This window comes from Alternaria burnsii (genome assembly GCF_013036055.1).
Source record: "Alternaria burnsii strain CBS107.38 chromosome Unknown 698, whole genome shotgun sequence".
Taxonomy (NCBI): Eukaryota; Fungi; Ascomycota; class Dothideomycetes; order Pleosporales; family Pleosporaceae; genus Alternaria; species Alternaria burnsii.
In genome coordinates this window covers 879,099-894,457 of record NW_024066111.1, presented here as the reverse complement: position 1 = coordinate 894,457, position 15,359 = coordinate 879,099, and the positions used below count along the sequence as shown (strand labels likewise).

The 15,359-nt window shown below is 51.6% G+C and overlaps 4 protein-coding genes across 4 annotated transcripts; 2 read left to right on the top strand and 2 right to left on the bottom strand.

Annotated features, from left to right (window-relative positions):
* Nucleotides 1-128: 128 nt before the first annotated feature.
* Nucleotides 129-7,053, bottom strand: GT037_004458 (wd domain containing protein; the record flags this gene model as incomplete). Its single annotated transcript, XM_038929505.1, has 7 exons — nt 129-3,138; nt 3,440-3,926; nt 3,969-4,050; nt 4,100-4,275; nt 4,325-6,447; nt 6,509-6,954; nt 7,000-7,053. 7 exons carry the CDS (start codon nt 7,051-7,053, stop codon nt 129-131), a joined length of 6,378 nt encoding a protein of 2,125 aa, XP_038787777.1.
* Nucleotides 7,054-7,266: 213 nt separating this feature from the next.
* On the top strand, nt 7,267-7,882 carry GT037_004457 (uncharacterized protein; the record flags this gene model as incomplete). Its single annotated transcript, XM_038929504.1, has 4 exons — nt 7,267-7,329; nt 7,384-7,408; nt 7,460-7,781; nt 7,831-7,882. 4 exons carry the CDS (start codon nt 7,267-7,269, stop codon nt 7,880-7,882), a joined length of 462 nt encoding a protein of 153 aa, XP_038787776.1.
* A 644-nt stretch (nt 7,883-8,526) lies between these two features.
* GT037_004456 (multidrug resistance protein 2) lies at nt 8,527-13,109 on the top strand (the record flags this gene model as incomplete). Its single annotated transcript, XM_038929503.1, has 3 exons — nt 8,527-9,005; nt 9,063-9,726; nt 9,771-13,109. The coding sequence occupies 3 exons, from the start codon at nt 8,527-8,529 to the stop codon at nt 13,107-13,109; spliced, it is 4,482 nt and encodes a 1,493-aa protein (XP_038787775.1).
* A 743-nt stretch (nt 13,110-13,852) lies between these two features.
* On the bottom strand, nt 13,853-15,262 carry GT037_004455 (uncharacterized protein; the record flags this gene model as incomplete). The annotated part of the gene is made up of 2 exons (XM_038929502.1): nt 13,853-15,012; nt 15,064-15,262. The coding sequence occupies 2 exons, from the start codon at nt 15,260-15,262 to the stop codon at nt 13,853-13,855; spliced, it is 1,359 nt and encodes a 452-aa protein (XP_038787774.1).
* Nucleotides 15,263-15,359: the final 97 nt, after the last annotated feature.

Genomic DNA, 15,359 nt, shown 5'->3' with positions numbered 1-15,359 from the left:
CACGACTAAGACCTTGCAAAGAAGATACAAAACACCTTATCCAATCTGCGCCACCCAATGCACATATGATACCCCAAACTCCGTAAATAAAAAAGCCCATGTAAGACTGACAAGGATCAACGGGTCCACTAGAAGAGACGCAACTTCTTGGGCGGGCCAAGGGAGCCGAAGAAAGACGACTCTGCGGGGCGCTTCTTAACAGTAGTGGCAGCCTGAGGAGCAGGCTTGACAGTCGAAAAGATCGGTTTTGAGGGCGTAGCTCCAAGGAAGATGGACTTGGACGGAGTCTTGATGGCTGACCTGCTAAACAGGAAAGACGATTTCTTGATAGGAGCAGTCCGAGGTGCGAGAGGGCTCTTGTCGTTGTCGAAGAACATGCCAACCTCGCAATTTTCTTTATCGTCGTTGAAGGAGCGATCGAACTCGGAGCTTGTTGGTGTGCTGGGCATCTTGCATTGAGACGAAGGTGGAAGCGCGTACTTGGAAGGAGTCTTGAACGGCGTGAAGGGCTTCGCGACGGTTGTGGGAAGAGGAGTTGCTGGCTTCGCAACCGATAGATCAACTAGATAGTGCTCTTCGTCCATACGCTTCTTGCTTGATTCGCTGTCCAACACCCACCCAACGTTGACACACTTAATCGCCCCCTTGCTCTCAAGGCACTTCTCCAGTGTGGATATGCTTCCGTCCTTGAAGAGAACGTGGCTCAAGGACGCGTGCGATATATCTTGGACTACCTTCGCGCCGAGATCTTCGAGCAGACCACGGAAGAGGAAGTTTTGCTCCCTGCCGTTGCTTGTGACGTCGACGTAGAAAACCATGCCCTGAAGAATGCCGTCATACAGGAATAGATCGCTCTCATCCGCTTGGACGTCGGTCCAAGCAACAGTCTTCTTCGGGGTCTTAGCGTCCTTGACCTTCTGAGGTGATCGCAGGGCAGACTTCTTGGGTGATGCTGGCTCGGGTGCTGCGAAAGTAGGAGCGAGTTTGAGTGGCGCCAGTTGCATGATTGGCCTGGTTACAAACGGGGAAGGTTCAATTGCAGTATGCGCAACCGCAATCTCACCGACTTCACTAGCCTCAGTGACCTCGCTGATGTCGGCAATCTCGCTAGGCTCCTCAAGCTCGAATGAGTCATTCTTGAGAGTTGGATATCTCACAGGCGATGGTGTCTGCTTCTTGACTGACCTGGTAATCTCTTCCTGGAGAGCAGCTTCGAGTGCCAAGCTTGGTGTGGTGGGATAGTCGGGCAACTCAGCAAGAGCGCGGCGAGGAGTCATCGGTGCCTTGATGTGAGCAGGAGTCTTGGGATAATCGGGGAGCTCGGCCAATGCTGCTTTGGAGGAAACAGGAGCAGAGATGTGAGCTGGGGTCTTTGGATAACCCGGAAGCTCAGCCAACGCCGCTTTAGAAGTTACAGGGGCAGAGATATGAGCAGGGGTCTTGGGGTAATCCGGGAGCTCGGCCAATGCCGCTTTAGAAGTTATGGGAGCGGAAACGTGAGTTGGTGTGGTAGGGTATGCGGCTGGAAGTTCCTCGAATGCTTCCTGGTCAGTCATACCGCAGACGACCTCGGCAGAGGGAGTGCTAGAAATGTCGGCAGTCGAGTTATCTACTGTTATAGCGGCCGAGCTAGAGGTATCAGGCTGGACAGTCACAGGAGACCTTGCAGCGGATGTGGAGATGTCAACTGTAGCATCGAGGTCCTCGCGCATTTCCTCCTCTTCGATGTGAGGGTACTCAACGTGCTGAGAATCCTCTGATACCACTGTCGTGACATGCTCCTCGGCCTCAGAAACCGTTAAGACCTGGCAGGCCTCGCTCTGCTCTACCGGCTCGTTATCCTCAACATCCTCCATGGCGACGTCGTTGTACTCATGCTCAATGACATCGACATCATCTTCCTGGGCGGCTGCTACAACGGGTGCAGTGATGTGCGCAGGCGGCGTGGGGTATCCTGCTAGTTCTGCAAGACCCTGCTCGTTTGACAGAGGCGCAATGACGTGGGATGGTGTAGTCGGGTAGCCCGGTAGTTCAGCGACGGCTTCCCTAGAAGTCATTGGGGCAGAGATGTGTGTGGGTGTTGTAGGGTAGCCAGGAAACTCCGCGAATGGCTGCTCGACAACCTCGACGACTGACTCTTCAATCACTTCTATGGCTGGCTCGTCAGCCACCGCGATGACCGGTTGTTCAATTGCCTCTTCAACTGGCTCTTCTGCCTCTTCAACTGCCTCGACAATTGGCTCTTCGACTACTTCAGCGATTGGCTCTTCAGCTGTTTCGACGACAGCCTCAGGCTCAGCTTTCGTCTTGGGAACAGCAGTGGCCTTCTTTGTAGGCTTCCGGGCCGGTGCCTTGAGAGGCGAGTCTTGTGAAACTGCCGGGGCATTGCGACCACGTGTGGCTCTGGGTGCGATGACGGGGGCTGGAGCGGATGCCGAGGCTTTGGGTACTGGTGGCTTGCGGGTTCGAGTTGCTGGCTTAGCCGGCTCACTGACGGTGGTTTTCTCGGTGGCAGCAGGCTCGCTCTTCTTGGTGGTGGGCGCCTTCTTTACGGGTACAGGTGCTTTGCGTACCCTGGATGTTGCTTTAGGTGCCTCTTCGACAGCAGGCTCTTCGGCAACAACAGGCTTCTGAAGTTTGGGTGCAGGTGCCTGCTTTACTGCCGCGATCTTGCGTGTACGAGTGGCTGCTGGCTTGGGCGCCTCTTCGGTAATTTCGGGCTCCTCTGCAGCGGCAGGTTCCTCAGCCTTGCGACCACGCGTCGCTCTTGTTGCTGGAGCAGGTGCAGGCACAGCTCTCGTCTGGACCTTGACTGTGCGCGCTGTCTTTGTTGCGACCGTCTTCTTAGCCATGGGCGGCTCGGCATCTTCAGGCTCAGCCTTCGCCTTGCGCTTCACAGCGGTTGTCTTTGTGGGTTTGATTGGGGAAGGCGCGAGTTCGTCGATCTCATCGACTGCCTTCTTCCTGCCGCCGCGTTTGGGAGGGGCGTTGAGTGTGTTTGAGGGCGCAGAGGTGGCCTCTGGGGCTTTCTTCGCACCGCGGCGTGTAGCGACCATGATTTTTGTCGACGTTCGCTGTCTTCGTGGTGTGTCGTTGTCGATCTGGTGTGAGACAGGTTCAGTCGAGGTTGTGAACGTGCTTGCCGTGTTGTGTTGTCAAAGCGCGAACACACACTAACCTCATTTGGACATGTGTTGTCCTGACAACAATCGCTTAGCGACCAATGGCCTGGTCCCGGCGGCAGGGCAATCTAGGGACGATCTTAGATAACGCTCGATTGTGGAGGATAACCACGGTTAATCTAAATGCAATCTATGTATTCGGCTTCTCTCGTTGATCATTTCACGTGGCTATGCGTATGACTTCCATGCCAACCCCACATATCAATACTCTCGCGTCTGTAACATCATCTCCTTCATCAAGCACCGCCATGCTGGACACATCTGCAACATTCGTCTTGATCTTGCCCAATCTCTGGATCACCAATGCATCTTCAAGCTCTGCTGAAATCTCATGTCTGACTTCATCATCATTGTTCCGAAGGACAATCTCCCACAGTCGGACCCACTCGTCATTTCCTGATGTGACTAGGAGAACGCGTGATTTGTGCTTCAAGAGACTGCATGATGTCACTGCAGAGCCATGTGCACGACTGGCGAGGATTGGCGGCGAAACGTAAGAGGTCGCCGGCGAAGTCGACGAGTGTGAGGATGTAGATTGTGCGAGTATACACGCCAGGCTGCCATCATCTCCGCCAGACACGATGAGCCAAGTGTCTGCATCGACGGAATGGCATGCCATGGCCTTCGAAGAGTTCTGGTGTATCCTTGCCGGATGATGCCATGCCAGCTGAAGGGTCGGATCAGAAGAATCGCCTGACAATCGTTCTGTCTCGGTTGCCAGCGGCCATATCACAGCATGACCATCTGTACCAGCTGTCAAGACCTTCGTTATAGATAGGAACATACATTGCGTTAGGCAGGATGTGAAGTACAGGCCTTTCGCAAGAGGCTGCCACTTCACAGTAACAGTAGGGTCAAAACGGTAAACCTTGTGTGTGTCAGTGCTTTGTGATAGCACGAGTAAGGAACTAGCTCACCTTGATGCTAGAGTCTGAGAATGCCATTGCAATAGTATGTGCAGATCCCAACGTGATTACATCGAAAGACATAAGCCTCAAGTCCGCATGCTCACTTTCTGGCACGAATACATGTTCACATACTACTCCGATATCGACAGCAGATGTCAATAAGTCACGAACCCGCCATACGTAGACTGCAAGGAAAATCAGCAACACACTTGCACGACTAAGCAGAGGCCTTACATTCTTCACAGCCACCACTGCTGAACAAATACTCGCCGTCATGCGACCATTGCAGATGCTGAATGCCTGTGGTGTGTTTGCGAATAGTCCTTCGGCAAGCGAAATCTTTCTCAGCGTACTGGAAGATCTTGATATCGGTGTCCTCGGCGCCAGTAGCGATAAGTTGACGAGATCGGCTTCCACCTTGTGGTGAAACCGCTACCGCCTTGATTTCACGCCCGTGACCCCCTGGTCGAATGACAGCATGATTTGCTCCGTTCTGACTGCAGATATGCATACTAGAAGCTCGTGTCCACACGAGAGTACCTCCTACAGACAAATGCGACCGGAAGGTCCAACTCCTATGTGCTCCTCCGGTGTCGATGCTCATGACCTCCTCTTCGTTAGTGACATCATAAAGGTACCATTTCTTGCTTGAGAAACCGTGTATGAAGAGTCGCCCATCCTGGACGTATAACCCTTCGATGTTGGGCCCGAATGGAAGCGCAAGGTCATGTACCAATTCGACTATATTCGCAGATGAACCAAGTTGGTGCACGCAAAGACGTCCATCCCTTCCTACTGAGAACAGATGGCCAAGCCCAGTAGCTTCACATGAGGGTTTCCATGTGAGCGAGGTAACTGCTTCTCCTCCATGTGCTTTGTCGATGACTCTTAGCAAAGTAGCCTCATGCTTGCCCTCCTCATCGTTGTGGACGTTAAAAAGCGCAATCGATCCACGTCGGAACCCGACCATAACAAAATCCCTGCCGGATGCTCTCGCATATGTCATGCTGGTGATGACAGAACCGGTCGAAGAGTCCGCTACGGGTATTGGTATGACTCTCTGAATATTTGTGCTGCAATTAGGATCCACATATAATAGTCGCGCTTCACCTTGACCAACGAGAGTTACAAGAAGAACTGTCGAACCTGGACCATCAGAATTTACCAGCTCGGCAGCGAATATGTCTCCGATCTTACTACCAACGGCATAGAGGCTTGTGAAGGTAGCCGAAATCTTGCTATAAACATAGATATTGCCGCTGCCACCAGCAACGTAAGCGAAACCAGGACGAGACCCACTCGTACAAACGGAGTAACCAGAAAGGTCTTCTAATCGATCAAGTAGAGTCGAATCTGAAAGGAGACTTGATTGGTTATGAACCTTGGTGGATGATAATGTACCGATTAGTACGTTCCCAGAATTTGTCGTAAGCAAGAACGAGGTCTCGTCTACAAAGCAGTAGCTTCTGAAAAACTCTGCTTTCTTTGAAGGTTTTGGGGGCTGCACCAGTCCACTTTTGTCAAGACCTGTTTCGGCCACTTGCGCCCATGACAGTATGTCATTTACAGTATACTCAGCGATCGTACCGCGCAGGTTCTTCTCTGCTTGCAAGACGCGAGTGAGTGGGGTAGCTGTGACTTTACTGTCAGAGCCACCTGCAATAACCTGCTGGACTCCAGTCGAGACATCAGAGACAACTGAAGACCACAGATTCTTTCCGCTATGATGCGCTGCGCAATCAAGTTCCAATAACTTATAGAGAAAGTTTGCGCTATTTCCAGGGTTGGGCGTGAGTTCCCACGTTCGTGCGGTGGCATCTTCACCGGCAGATTGGAGCAGCAATGACCCATTGCATGGGGATGCTTCGAGAAACCGAACTGACCAAACGCGCGAGAGATGTCCCCATCCTATCGCGAGACAGCTTGAACTATTGAACTCGTCTGAGTCGAAAGCCCCGTTAGTGAAGCCGGTATGACGCGTCCTTAGAACTTCCAGGTCATTGTCATCAGCCTCCGAAGTAGTCGCACTCGTAATCACATCTGAAACATCCCATATCCGGATGGTGCGGTCGTCGCTGCAACTTGCTACTACCCGCCTTAGTTTTTGGCAGCATCCAGTAGGCAGCTCTTTTGAAATTTGAACACCAAAGATCGAGCCCTCATGACCCAGAAAGACGCGGTGGATGCGTGAAGCCGGAGCATCGGGGATACCATCGCACCATGACCAGTATATTATCTCGCCAAATGCTGTGCCAGCGGCCACGAGGACGCGGTCCAGATTTTCCCAGAAAAGGTGGGCCGAGTAGAGGATGGATCGGGAACTAGAGGTAAGGTCGAACACAGAGACATCAAGACCACTGAGATCAGAGTGTCAGTAAAGAAATTTGGACAGGACTGATCAAAGTTTGGTGTGCGCACTTGGTATTCTGGGTTGTGTCTGACTTCCTTTGTTCAATCTCAACCTGCACTAGTGCGTTGTGAGCAGTGACAGCAATGCAGACTGCTTTGTGATATTGGGAATCGTCATCCAAGCTTTTTGGTCTAGGAGCAAGATCAAGAATCCAGTCTGAAGCTTTTGCGATATTAGAAAAACACAAGCTCAAGCCTTGTACGTCAACTTGGCCTGCGAGGTGGATTTCAAGAGCGCGGACAAGTCTTCCACCCCAGATGACTAGCTTAATGGTATGGGCATTTTCTCCTGAAAACACACGTATTCCATGAACGGCTTGGGCTTTGAAGACGCGTTTTGAGGATATGTACCGCGAGTCCTTGGCATGGTGGAAGCGTAGAAAGGGGCCTTCGGCGACGATGAGCAGAGCGCCGCAAGAAGCCAGTGCCGTCACGGGTACGCGAGTACACTCATGCTAGGGTAATCAGCTCATGTCCCCCTATACGCAATGCAAACTCACGTGCAGGGTTGGAAACATTGGCGAGGAAGCATCACATGCGAGAGTGTTGTTCATGATGGGAAAAATTGGGGTTGAGTCAGCCCCGCGCGCCGCTGCAGGTGAAATGTGTGGCGGGGCAATGACGGAGTGTTCCCGCGATTTTTTGACAGTCTCGCGCGCAGACTATCACAATAACCACCTGCCTTACTCGCCCATCACCTCACTCGACTATCGACACCCTCAGTCCGATCATCTACTCAACTACAAATTCCCGAATACACCGCAAACATGTCTCTCGCTGGCCCCCTAGGCACAAGCATCAACCCGGAGGAGACGGAGAACTTCGAGGATGTACGTGCGCCGCAACGCAGGGAGGTGGACAGTGATCGCTAACAGCCTGCGTAGATCGAGAAGCAGTTTGCTGTCAAAGGTATGATGCGCATGATACGACACTCGCGACTAGTCTGACGTCCCCCCTTAGTTGTGCAGCATATGGAAACATACTGGAAGATCCTCGAGAAAGTACCCGGTTCCAAGCTGCGACTCACAAAGATCGATGACGAAATCTACGAACACCTCAAGAAGGACTTTCCTGAATTCGACGCGTCCGCCACACTGAACGAGGACGAGATGAAGAGCAAGGACGGCAAGGAGCGATGGCGCAAGTTCATCAGCGAGTACGAGAAGAAGGTGGAGGACTACAACTTCGGCACAATGCTCCGCGCGAGCCCCAAGATGGAGTATAGCCAAGAAGGCACAATTTTTGCGGTGCGCATGCAGTTCTACGCTATTGAAATCGCACGGTAAGCGGCACATTGGACGGCTCGGCGCGCTCCATACTGACTTTGGCAGCAATCGGGAAGGCCTGAATGACTGGATATACGAGAAGGCGCAGGGCAACTAGATCGCCCCAGATTGATCCTGAGAGAACTAAATCCGAAGCCGCATTATCCTAGAAAGGGTTGCCAATACTTAGCTGCATTGTCGACATCCGGGCCGTAACTTGTCCGCGCATTCGAGCTGACCTTCTTTGTTAGCCGTCCAACTATACCGATCTGTGAACAGCCATCCTGTAAGCAACACACTCAACAGTGAGGCGGTGTCTTCATCTGACCACCAACGTTGTGATCAACGTGTAATCTGTGTGAGTAGTGAAGTTAGACCTATTGCGCATATCCAAAGATAAGGCCAGCAAGAGCGCTACATGCGCTCGGTGTGCCAGTTTTAGTTTGTCACATATTCAAAAGCTTTACCAGGAATCTAAGCACCTTGTCTTCTCTCAAATGGTCGGAAGAGCCGGCACAATTCTGCGGCTTTCTACGAAGACTGCGACTGGTGGCTTGTGAACAATGTTAAGAGCAAACAAGGTAAGCGATGAAAGCGGGTGTTCGAGAATATCTCAAGACCGCATGGCCGCCACCCTAGTCCGCATACGGTAGTTCCTTCTGCGCTCACTCCATACTCCCGCTACATCGCTTTCAACTCTTATCAATTTTAATATTTCACGATCGTTCTTGTTTTTGAAGTCGTGGTCCCCGGACTTCCGATATGACGACAACTTCTAGTTTCGACATTACGGCTGATCGCGAAGAGATACCGTCCCAGACACATGAAGAGCAGGATTACATATCACGGGTTGGCTGGAGGACGTTGTTTGCCTTCACCACAAACAAACATGTTGTCGTACTTGTCGGCGGTATCTTCACGGCGTCCCTCGCTGCCCTTACCATGCCTGTTTTCGCGATCCTTTACGGTCTCGTTTCTGGTCAATACACAAGCTATGGCAAAGGGGAGATAGACAGTGACCAGTTTATCAGCAACATTGCCAAGCTCTGCATAATTCTCACCGGCATCGGAACCCTCAATTGGATTGCGAATAGTTTATACTTTATGTTCCTTCTTGTGTTCGGAGAGCTCCAGGCGAGGAGCGCGCGCGATAGGGTCTTCGATGCCCTACTCAAGAAGGACATGGCTTGGTTCGATACGCGAGAGTCTGGTATCACTGCATTCCTGCCGACACTGCAGATGTAGGTATCACCTCACTCTCGTACAAGTCATAATGACTAGCCGCTAACGAAGGGCAGGCACATCCGCGACTTGCAGCTGGCCGTGTCGTCTCCTTTTGGAGAGGCTGTACAATCACTCGTACAGGGGGTAGCATCCTTGGGAGTCGCATTCTATTATTCATGGAATTTGACCTTGGTCATTTTGTGTACCACACCAGCACTATATTTGGTCCAATCGTTTGTCGCAAGTCGGTTATCACTGCGTGTACAGGAGCAAGCCAAAAAACTACACTCTGGACTCAAGTACATCACAACAGCATTGACAAACATCGAAACGGTCAAATGCTTCAATGGCGAACGCTACGAGCTACATGTTTTCTCAAACATCATCACTCTCGCAGCGAACTCGTACAGATGGGTGGCCAATTTTCGCTCGATTCAGATCGGCATCATGCAGTTCTTTACACTCAGCGTCTTCGTTCAGGGCTTTTGGTACGGCAGCCACCTGGTCGATATTGGAGACAGTACTCCAGGGGGAGTCTTTACAACATTTTGGGCAGTACTCATGGCAATGTCTGGAATGACCCAGATAATGCCCCAACTGATCGTATTGTCTAAAGGCAAGACGGCGGGCGCCAAATTGAGCTTGCTCACGAAGCAGATGTCAGAAATCGATCAGCAACTTGAGTCGCAAGGTCGGAGACGACCTGCACGGTGTCCGGGCGATATTGAGTTTCGAAAGGTAACACTCGTCTTGTCTGTGTCATATAATAGCTGATTGACCAGGTCACATTCTCATACCCAACACGAAGGAGTGAAGTTGCTATTCGTGATGCCTCGCTGTTCATTCCAGCTGGGGAAACGACTTTTTTCGTCGGCAAAAGCGGTTCCGGGAAGAGCACATTAGGCCAACTTCTCGTACGCTTCTACCAGCCTTCTTTGGGACAAATATTTCTGGACAAGCTACCACTTGGAGAGTTGGACGTGCATTGGTTACGGCAAAACGTCACGCTTGTCGAGCAATACGGCGCGCTGTTCAACGACACTATCCATCACAATCTTACGCTCGGGAGCGTACGCGATACGGTTGATATGCAAGAGGTTCACGACGCGGTCAACTTTTCCAGGCTAGAGCCTTTCATAAATGGGCTTCCAGACGGATTGGATACCAGTCTTGGTATAAAGGGTGATTCGCTGAGTGGAGGGCAAAAGCAGAGGATGGCTCTGGCTCGAGCTAAGATTCGAAACTCGCCGGTACTCATCTTGGACGAATCGGTTAGTTCTCTCGACTACGTCACGAGGGCGGAAATGCTCGAAGCCATACGAAGCTGGAGGAAGGGGAAGACCACGATCATCATTACTCACGACATCTCTCAAATTCGGCCTGATGATTTCCTATACCTGCTAGACAATGCACGGGTAGTGCAAGAGGGATATCGAAAAGAGCTGGAGTCTCAAGTCGGAGCTTTCCAAGCTTTCCTCGATATAGGGAAGGAAACTGATCAAGCTCATGAGGATGGTAAATTGGATAGTGATGGCGATCTCTATACAAGAAACGAGACCGATGGTATCACATTACTGTACGACGAGCCACGAATGCCTGAAGTCAATTCGATACAACGGCCGCTCTCTGCCGTTCACTTTGAACAGCGGATGCTGGTGCCATTTCTTGGGAAAGCTCGTGCATCTTGGGCAGGAGCTGAAAAGGCTGACCTCATCAAGTACTCAAGACAATCCGTTCATACAAAGGAGGGTGATCGAGGCAGGCAGTCAGAACTAACTTTAACACCCGAACTATTGGAGAGTGTCGAACCATCCTGGGATGTGATAGAGTTGAAGCAGCTCGGGAGCCCAGACAAGTCACGCTTTACCGGGGAAACGTTCTTCTCGAAAGATCATGGCTCAAGGCCAGGCTCTCCAGCTTTCGAAGCCCCACCAAAGTCGGAGGCACAAATATGCTCTATGTCATTTTCGAAAGAAATCGATTCTCGTCCAGTATCCAGACCATCAACGCGATCAGTCTTGCGGATAGACCCACATCCACAGCCCCTTACAGTCCGCGAGCTTGTCCCGATTCAATTGGAACCACCGAAGAAGCGGCTGAAAAACAACAAGTCTTTTCCCAAGATTGGCCTCTCTCGTCAAAAGGTTTGGGAGGAAGAAAATACTTCGACATCCTCTCTACCTATGAAGGACATTTTCACGTCTATATGGCCCACTATAGGCTGGGGCTCTCGTCTCCTTTTCTTAGGAGCGATGCTTAGCGCGACGATCCAGTCTGCATGTACACCGACCTTCGCATGGGTATTTGCGAAGCTTTTGAGTACATTCTATGATGCTTCTGCCGATGACCAACAAGCTCGCAATTATGCTCTAGCTATTCTTGGCATTGCTGCTGTCGACGGACTTACAAGCTACTTCATGTTTTTTCTTTCCGATACAGTGGCACAAACATGGGCTCTTTCATTGAAGAAGGAAGCCATGCGCCGCATCCTTATGCAGCCACGAGAATTCTTTGACAAGGAGGAGAATAGCATATCACGCCTTACTGAGACATTAGACCACTTTGCTGAGGAAGCGCGGAATCTTCCAGGGCGATTTGCTTGTATCTTCCTCGTTATCTCCCTCATGATCGTCATCGGGATTAGTTGGAGTATGGCTATAGCATGGCAGTTGGCGCTCGTTGCTCTTGCAACGGGTCCAATACTCTTCGCAATCACCCAATGCTACAACATGATCAGTAGCCGCTGGGAAAGACTATCGAACGAGGCTGATGATAATGTTGGTCAAGTGCTCCACGAGACGTTCGTCAACATCAGAACTGTCAGATGCTTGGCATTGGAAGGTCACTTCAGAACGAAATACAACAACGCAACCACCGAAGCAGTGAACGTCGGCATCAAGCGAGCGATATATTCTGGATCCATCTATGGACTAGCATATACTGGGATTATCTTTGTCGCCATATTACTCTTCTGGTACGGAGGGTTGCTCATATCGTGGAACAGGTATTCTGTCACTGAAGTAAATGAGTGTTTCTTGGTGCTCATGCTCAGTGTCAATCACGTCAGCTACTTGTCAAACTACATCACGCAGATCAACATCTCTCGAGACGCAGGATCCCGCTTACTACGCCTCGCACGGCTTCCAACAGAATCTCACGAACTCATTGGCACAACTCAAATCCAGTCTGCAGGCAATATTTCCCTCAACAAAGTCCATTTCAGATACCCAATACGAAAGGATGTTCAGGTACTGCACGATGTTTCCTTCAACATTCCACAAGGAAGCTGCACTGCTATTGTCGGTTCTTCTGGCTCGGGAAAATCGACGATCGCCTCTCTCCTCCTCAAACTATACCAAACAGACGGCAAAACAACTACGTCGTCAGACTCTGCGGGTAGCATGAGCGTCTCAAATCACAACGTCAAAGATCTACACACCATCACTCTCCGTTCCCGGATGGCATTGGTGTCGCAGAAGCCTGTCATCTTCCCTGGTACCATTGCAGAGAATATTGCGTACAGTCTCTCCCCTCCCTACCCCAAGGAAATCATTGAAAGTATTCATGCAGCCGCTCGTGCAGCCGGTGTATCCGAATTTATCGATAGCTTGTCGCAGGGCTATGATACACTCATCGGCGAAGGCGGAACAGGGCTATCTGGTGGCCAAGCTCAACGCATCTCCATTGCACGCGCGCTCTTGCGGAACCCTGATGTCTTGATCCTCGATGAAGTGACCAGTGCGCTAGACGTAGCTTCTATCAACATCATCCGCGACACGATTCTCCGTCTTGTTAACGATGACAATGAAACGTCGTCCCCCATCTCTCCACCACTATCGCCTCACGCTCGTTCAGGTGGAATCTGGGATGGTGTGGATAAGGACTGGGATATCAAAGTTGCTAAGCATCAAAAACGGATGGCTGCAAAGGGTGGCGAGAAGGGCAAGCAGCCGAGAAAACGGATGACAGTCATTATCATCACGCACGCGCGAGAGATGATGGCTATTGCTGGGCATATCGTCGTGATGGATAGGGGCAGGGTAGTCGAGCGGGGGAGTTTCAAAGAGTTGAAGAAGAAGGGAAGCGCTTTCGAATTGTTGCTGAGAGGCGTGAGGGAGTAGGTAAAGATGGCATGGTGAAAGTGGCCATGACCTTCACTATGAGAGACTTCTCTGTATATAGTTTAACGAATGTTTAACACAGATTGTTTTCGTAACAGTTTGGTGGTGAACGTCATAAACAAAACATTGATTTTATTATTCATAGCTATGAATTCTCTTCTTACAGCCCGCATATGCTTCTTACAGCTGACCAATAGCCAAACTCTGAAGTTTCGGACTTCCAGTCGATGGGCATGTGAGAGAGAAGTCAAAGTGAAATTTGGGCCTCGTTCAAGACAGAAAGAAATACCATTTCCAGGTGTACGACAGAGGTACCGTAATCATGTAGCGAACGAGGAGATTGTGCAATTTGGTCGTAAAGCAAAAATGAACGCAAACAATATAGGAGATAGTGCTCGTGAAGACACACCCAATAAAAGGGCGTGATTCAAGAGTGTGGGCGTACCCGGCTCGATCGCCAGACGTAACGACAGCTTTTGGGCTGACCACTTTGGAAAGATGAAGGACATGACGCTCCGGCGAACCAGCTGCTAGGGCTTTTGCTCATCTCTTGACCAATATTGGCATGATGTGATGCAAATTGAAGGGTCATATGGTCACTGTATAGTCCAGTGTCTGTCCCGCTTAAGCCTCGTTTTGTGGAAGACGCTCATGCCCTGATCGCGTTCGGCGTTCGGTTCGAACAATGATGGTTCTAGAAATTTCGTCTACTACGTCGGTGTTGACGCTAATCGTTCAATTGGCTAGTTCGGTTCCCAAAGCTTTCGCCTGCCTCCGCCACGGACTGGGCCCACTTTGGGGGCGGGACGAGAGAACGAATCTGGGTCTAGAGGCGCATTCGGATCATGACGAGGAGCTGGCGGAGCTCGGAAGACTGGTCCTGGAGGGACATATGCGCCACGCGGTGCAAAGTTTCCACGACCCCGAAAGGATGGTGCGCCGCGACCTCGAGGCGACGGCATATGACCTTCACGTCCACCACGAGGGGACTGATGCTGGCTTGTACGTGCAAAATCGTTGGGGTCGAGGACGCGTTGGTTGTTCGTAGTAGCGGCGGGGCCTCGTGGAGCGCGCTTGAAAAGAACTTCGTCCTCGTCATCAGAATTGTCATCGGGCTTGCTCTCGACTGCGGGGCTGGACTTGGGTCGCTCTGCCGCTTTGGGTGCAGTGGAAGCGGTGCTCTTAGCAGCGGTCGCTTCGACTTCTATCTTGTAGATGGTCAGATGGTTCTTATACTCGCGGTCTTCACGAGCAACGGCATCGCGGAGCTGTTCGAGGCGCTTAGCACGGATGCCAAACTTTTGAGCGATGGTTTGCTTGGCTGAATCATTAGTGAGGAGAATGAAGGACTCCAGAGCTGCATCGGGGTTGCCCTCTTTATTGATGCGCCACAATATGTGGTTGAAGAGGGGCTGGAGATATACGGGCACAGCGCCCTTGGGCGACTTGTCGGTGCGGGCGATGTCGCTGCTGCTGTGAGCGGCGCGAGCGGGTGATGTCTTGAGCAGCGTGGCTGGCTTGTCGGCGTGTGGGGCGCCATGGGCAGGTTTGGATGCCTTGCTCGCACGCGAACGAGGTGACTCGGGGGTTTTGGACGCGCCCTCGAAACTGTGTGTGGAGCTGATGGAAGTGCCGTCAGACATGTCGAGGGCGTTGAAAGAACTCTCTAGGTCTTCGTGGTAGTCGTCCTCGTCGGACTCGCTGTCCTCCATCGAGAGCAATGTCTCGGGTAGCAGGAAGTGCTCCACCTCTGCCCATGTAGTATACGCTTCATCCACGCCCTCGAGGATAACGCGGCTAGCGCCTTCGTTGGACGTGGCTTCGTCGAGCCATTTGACGGCTTCGCGGGCATCGGCGTTGACGCGCTCGGTGCCATTTGTAAGGCGATGGAGCTGGGTGAGGGCTTGTCATGGTGTTAGTGAGGAGGCTGGGAAGCTGCGATACTATAGCCTACTGTGCAGCGGTACATAAAGGCGTATGGCGTCCTGGGCGATCCACTTGCGGATGCCGTCGCGGGTGCTCTTCTTGACACCTGCGATCAAGGCGGTATCATCGACGATACAGCTGAATACCTTGCGCTTTGGTGGCTCGGGTGCGCGCATGGCGGCGGCCTCGGGCTTGCCAGACCGCGGCGGAATGGTGCTGCGACGCATGCTTATTTTTGTTGTGCCTTGTAGGCGATGGTAGTGAGGGTTGTGGCAGCGATCGGTTATGGTGTGCGCGGTTGAGGGCAGACAGGTTGGTTTTGTG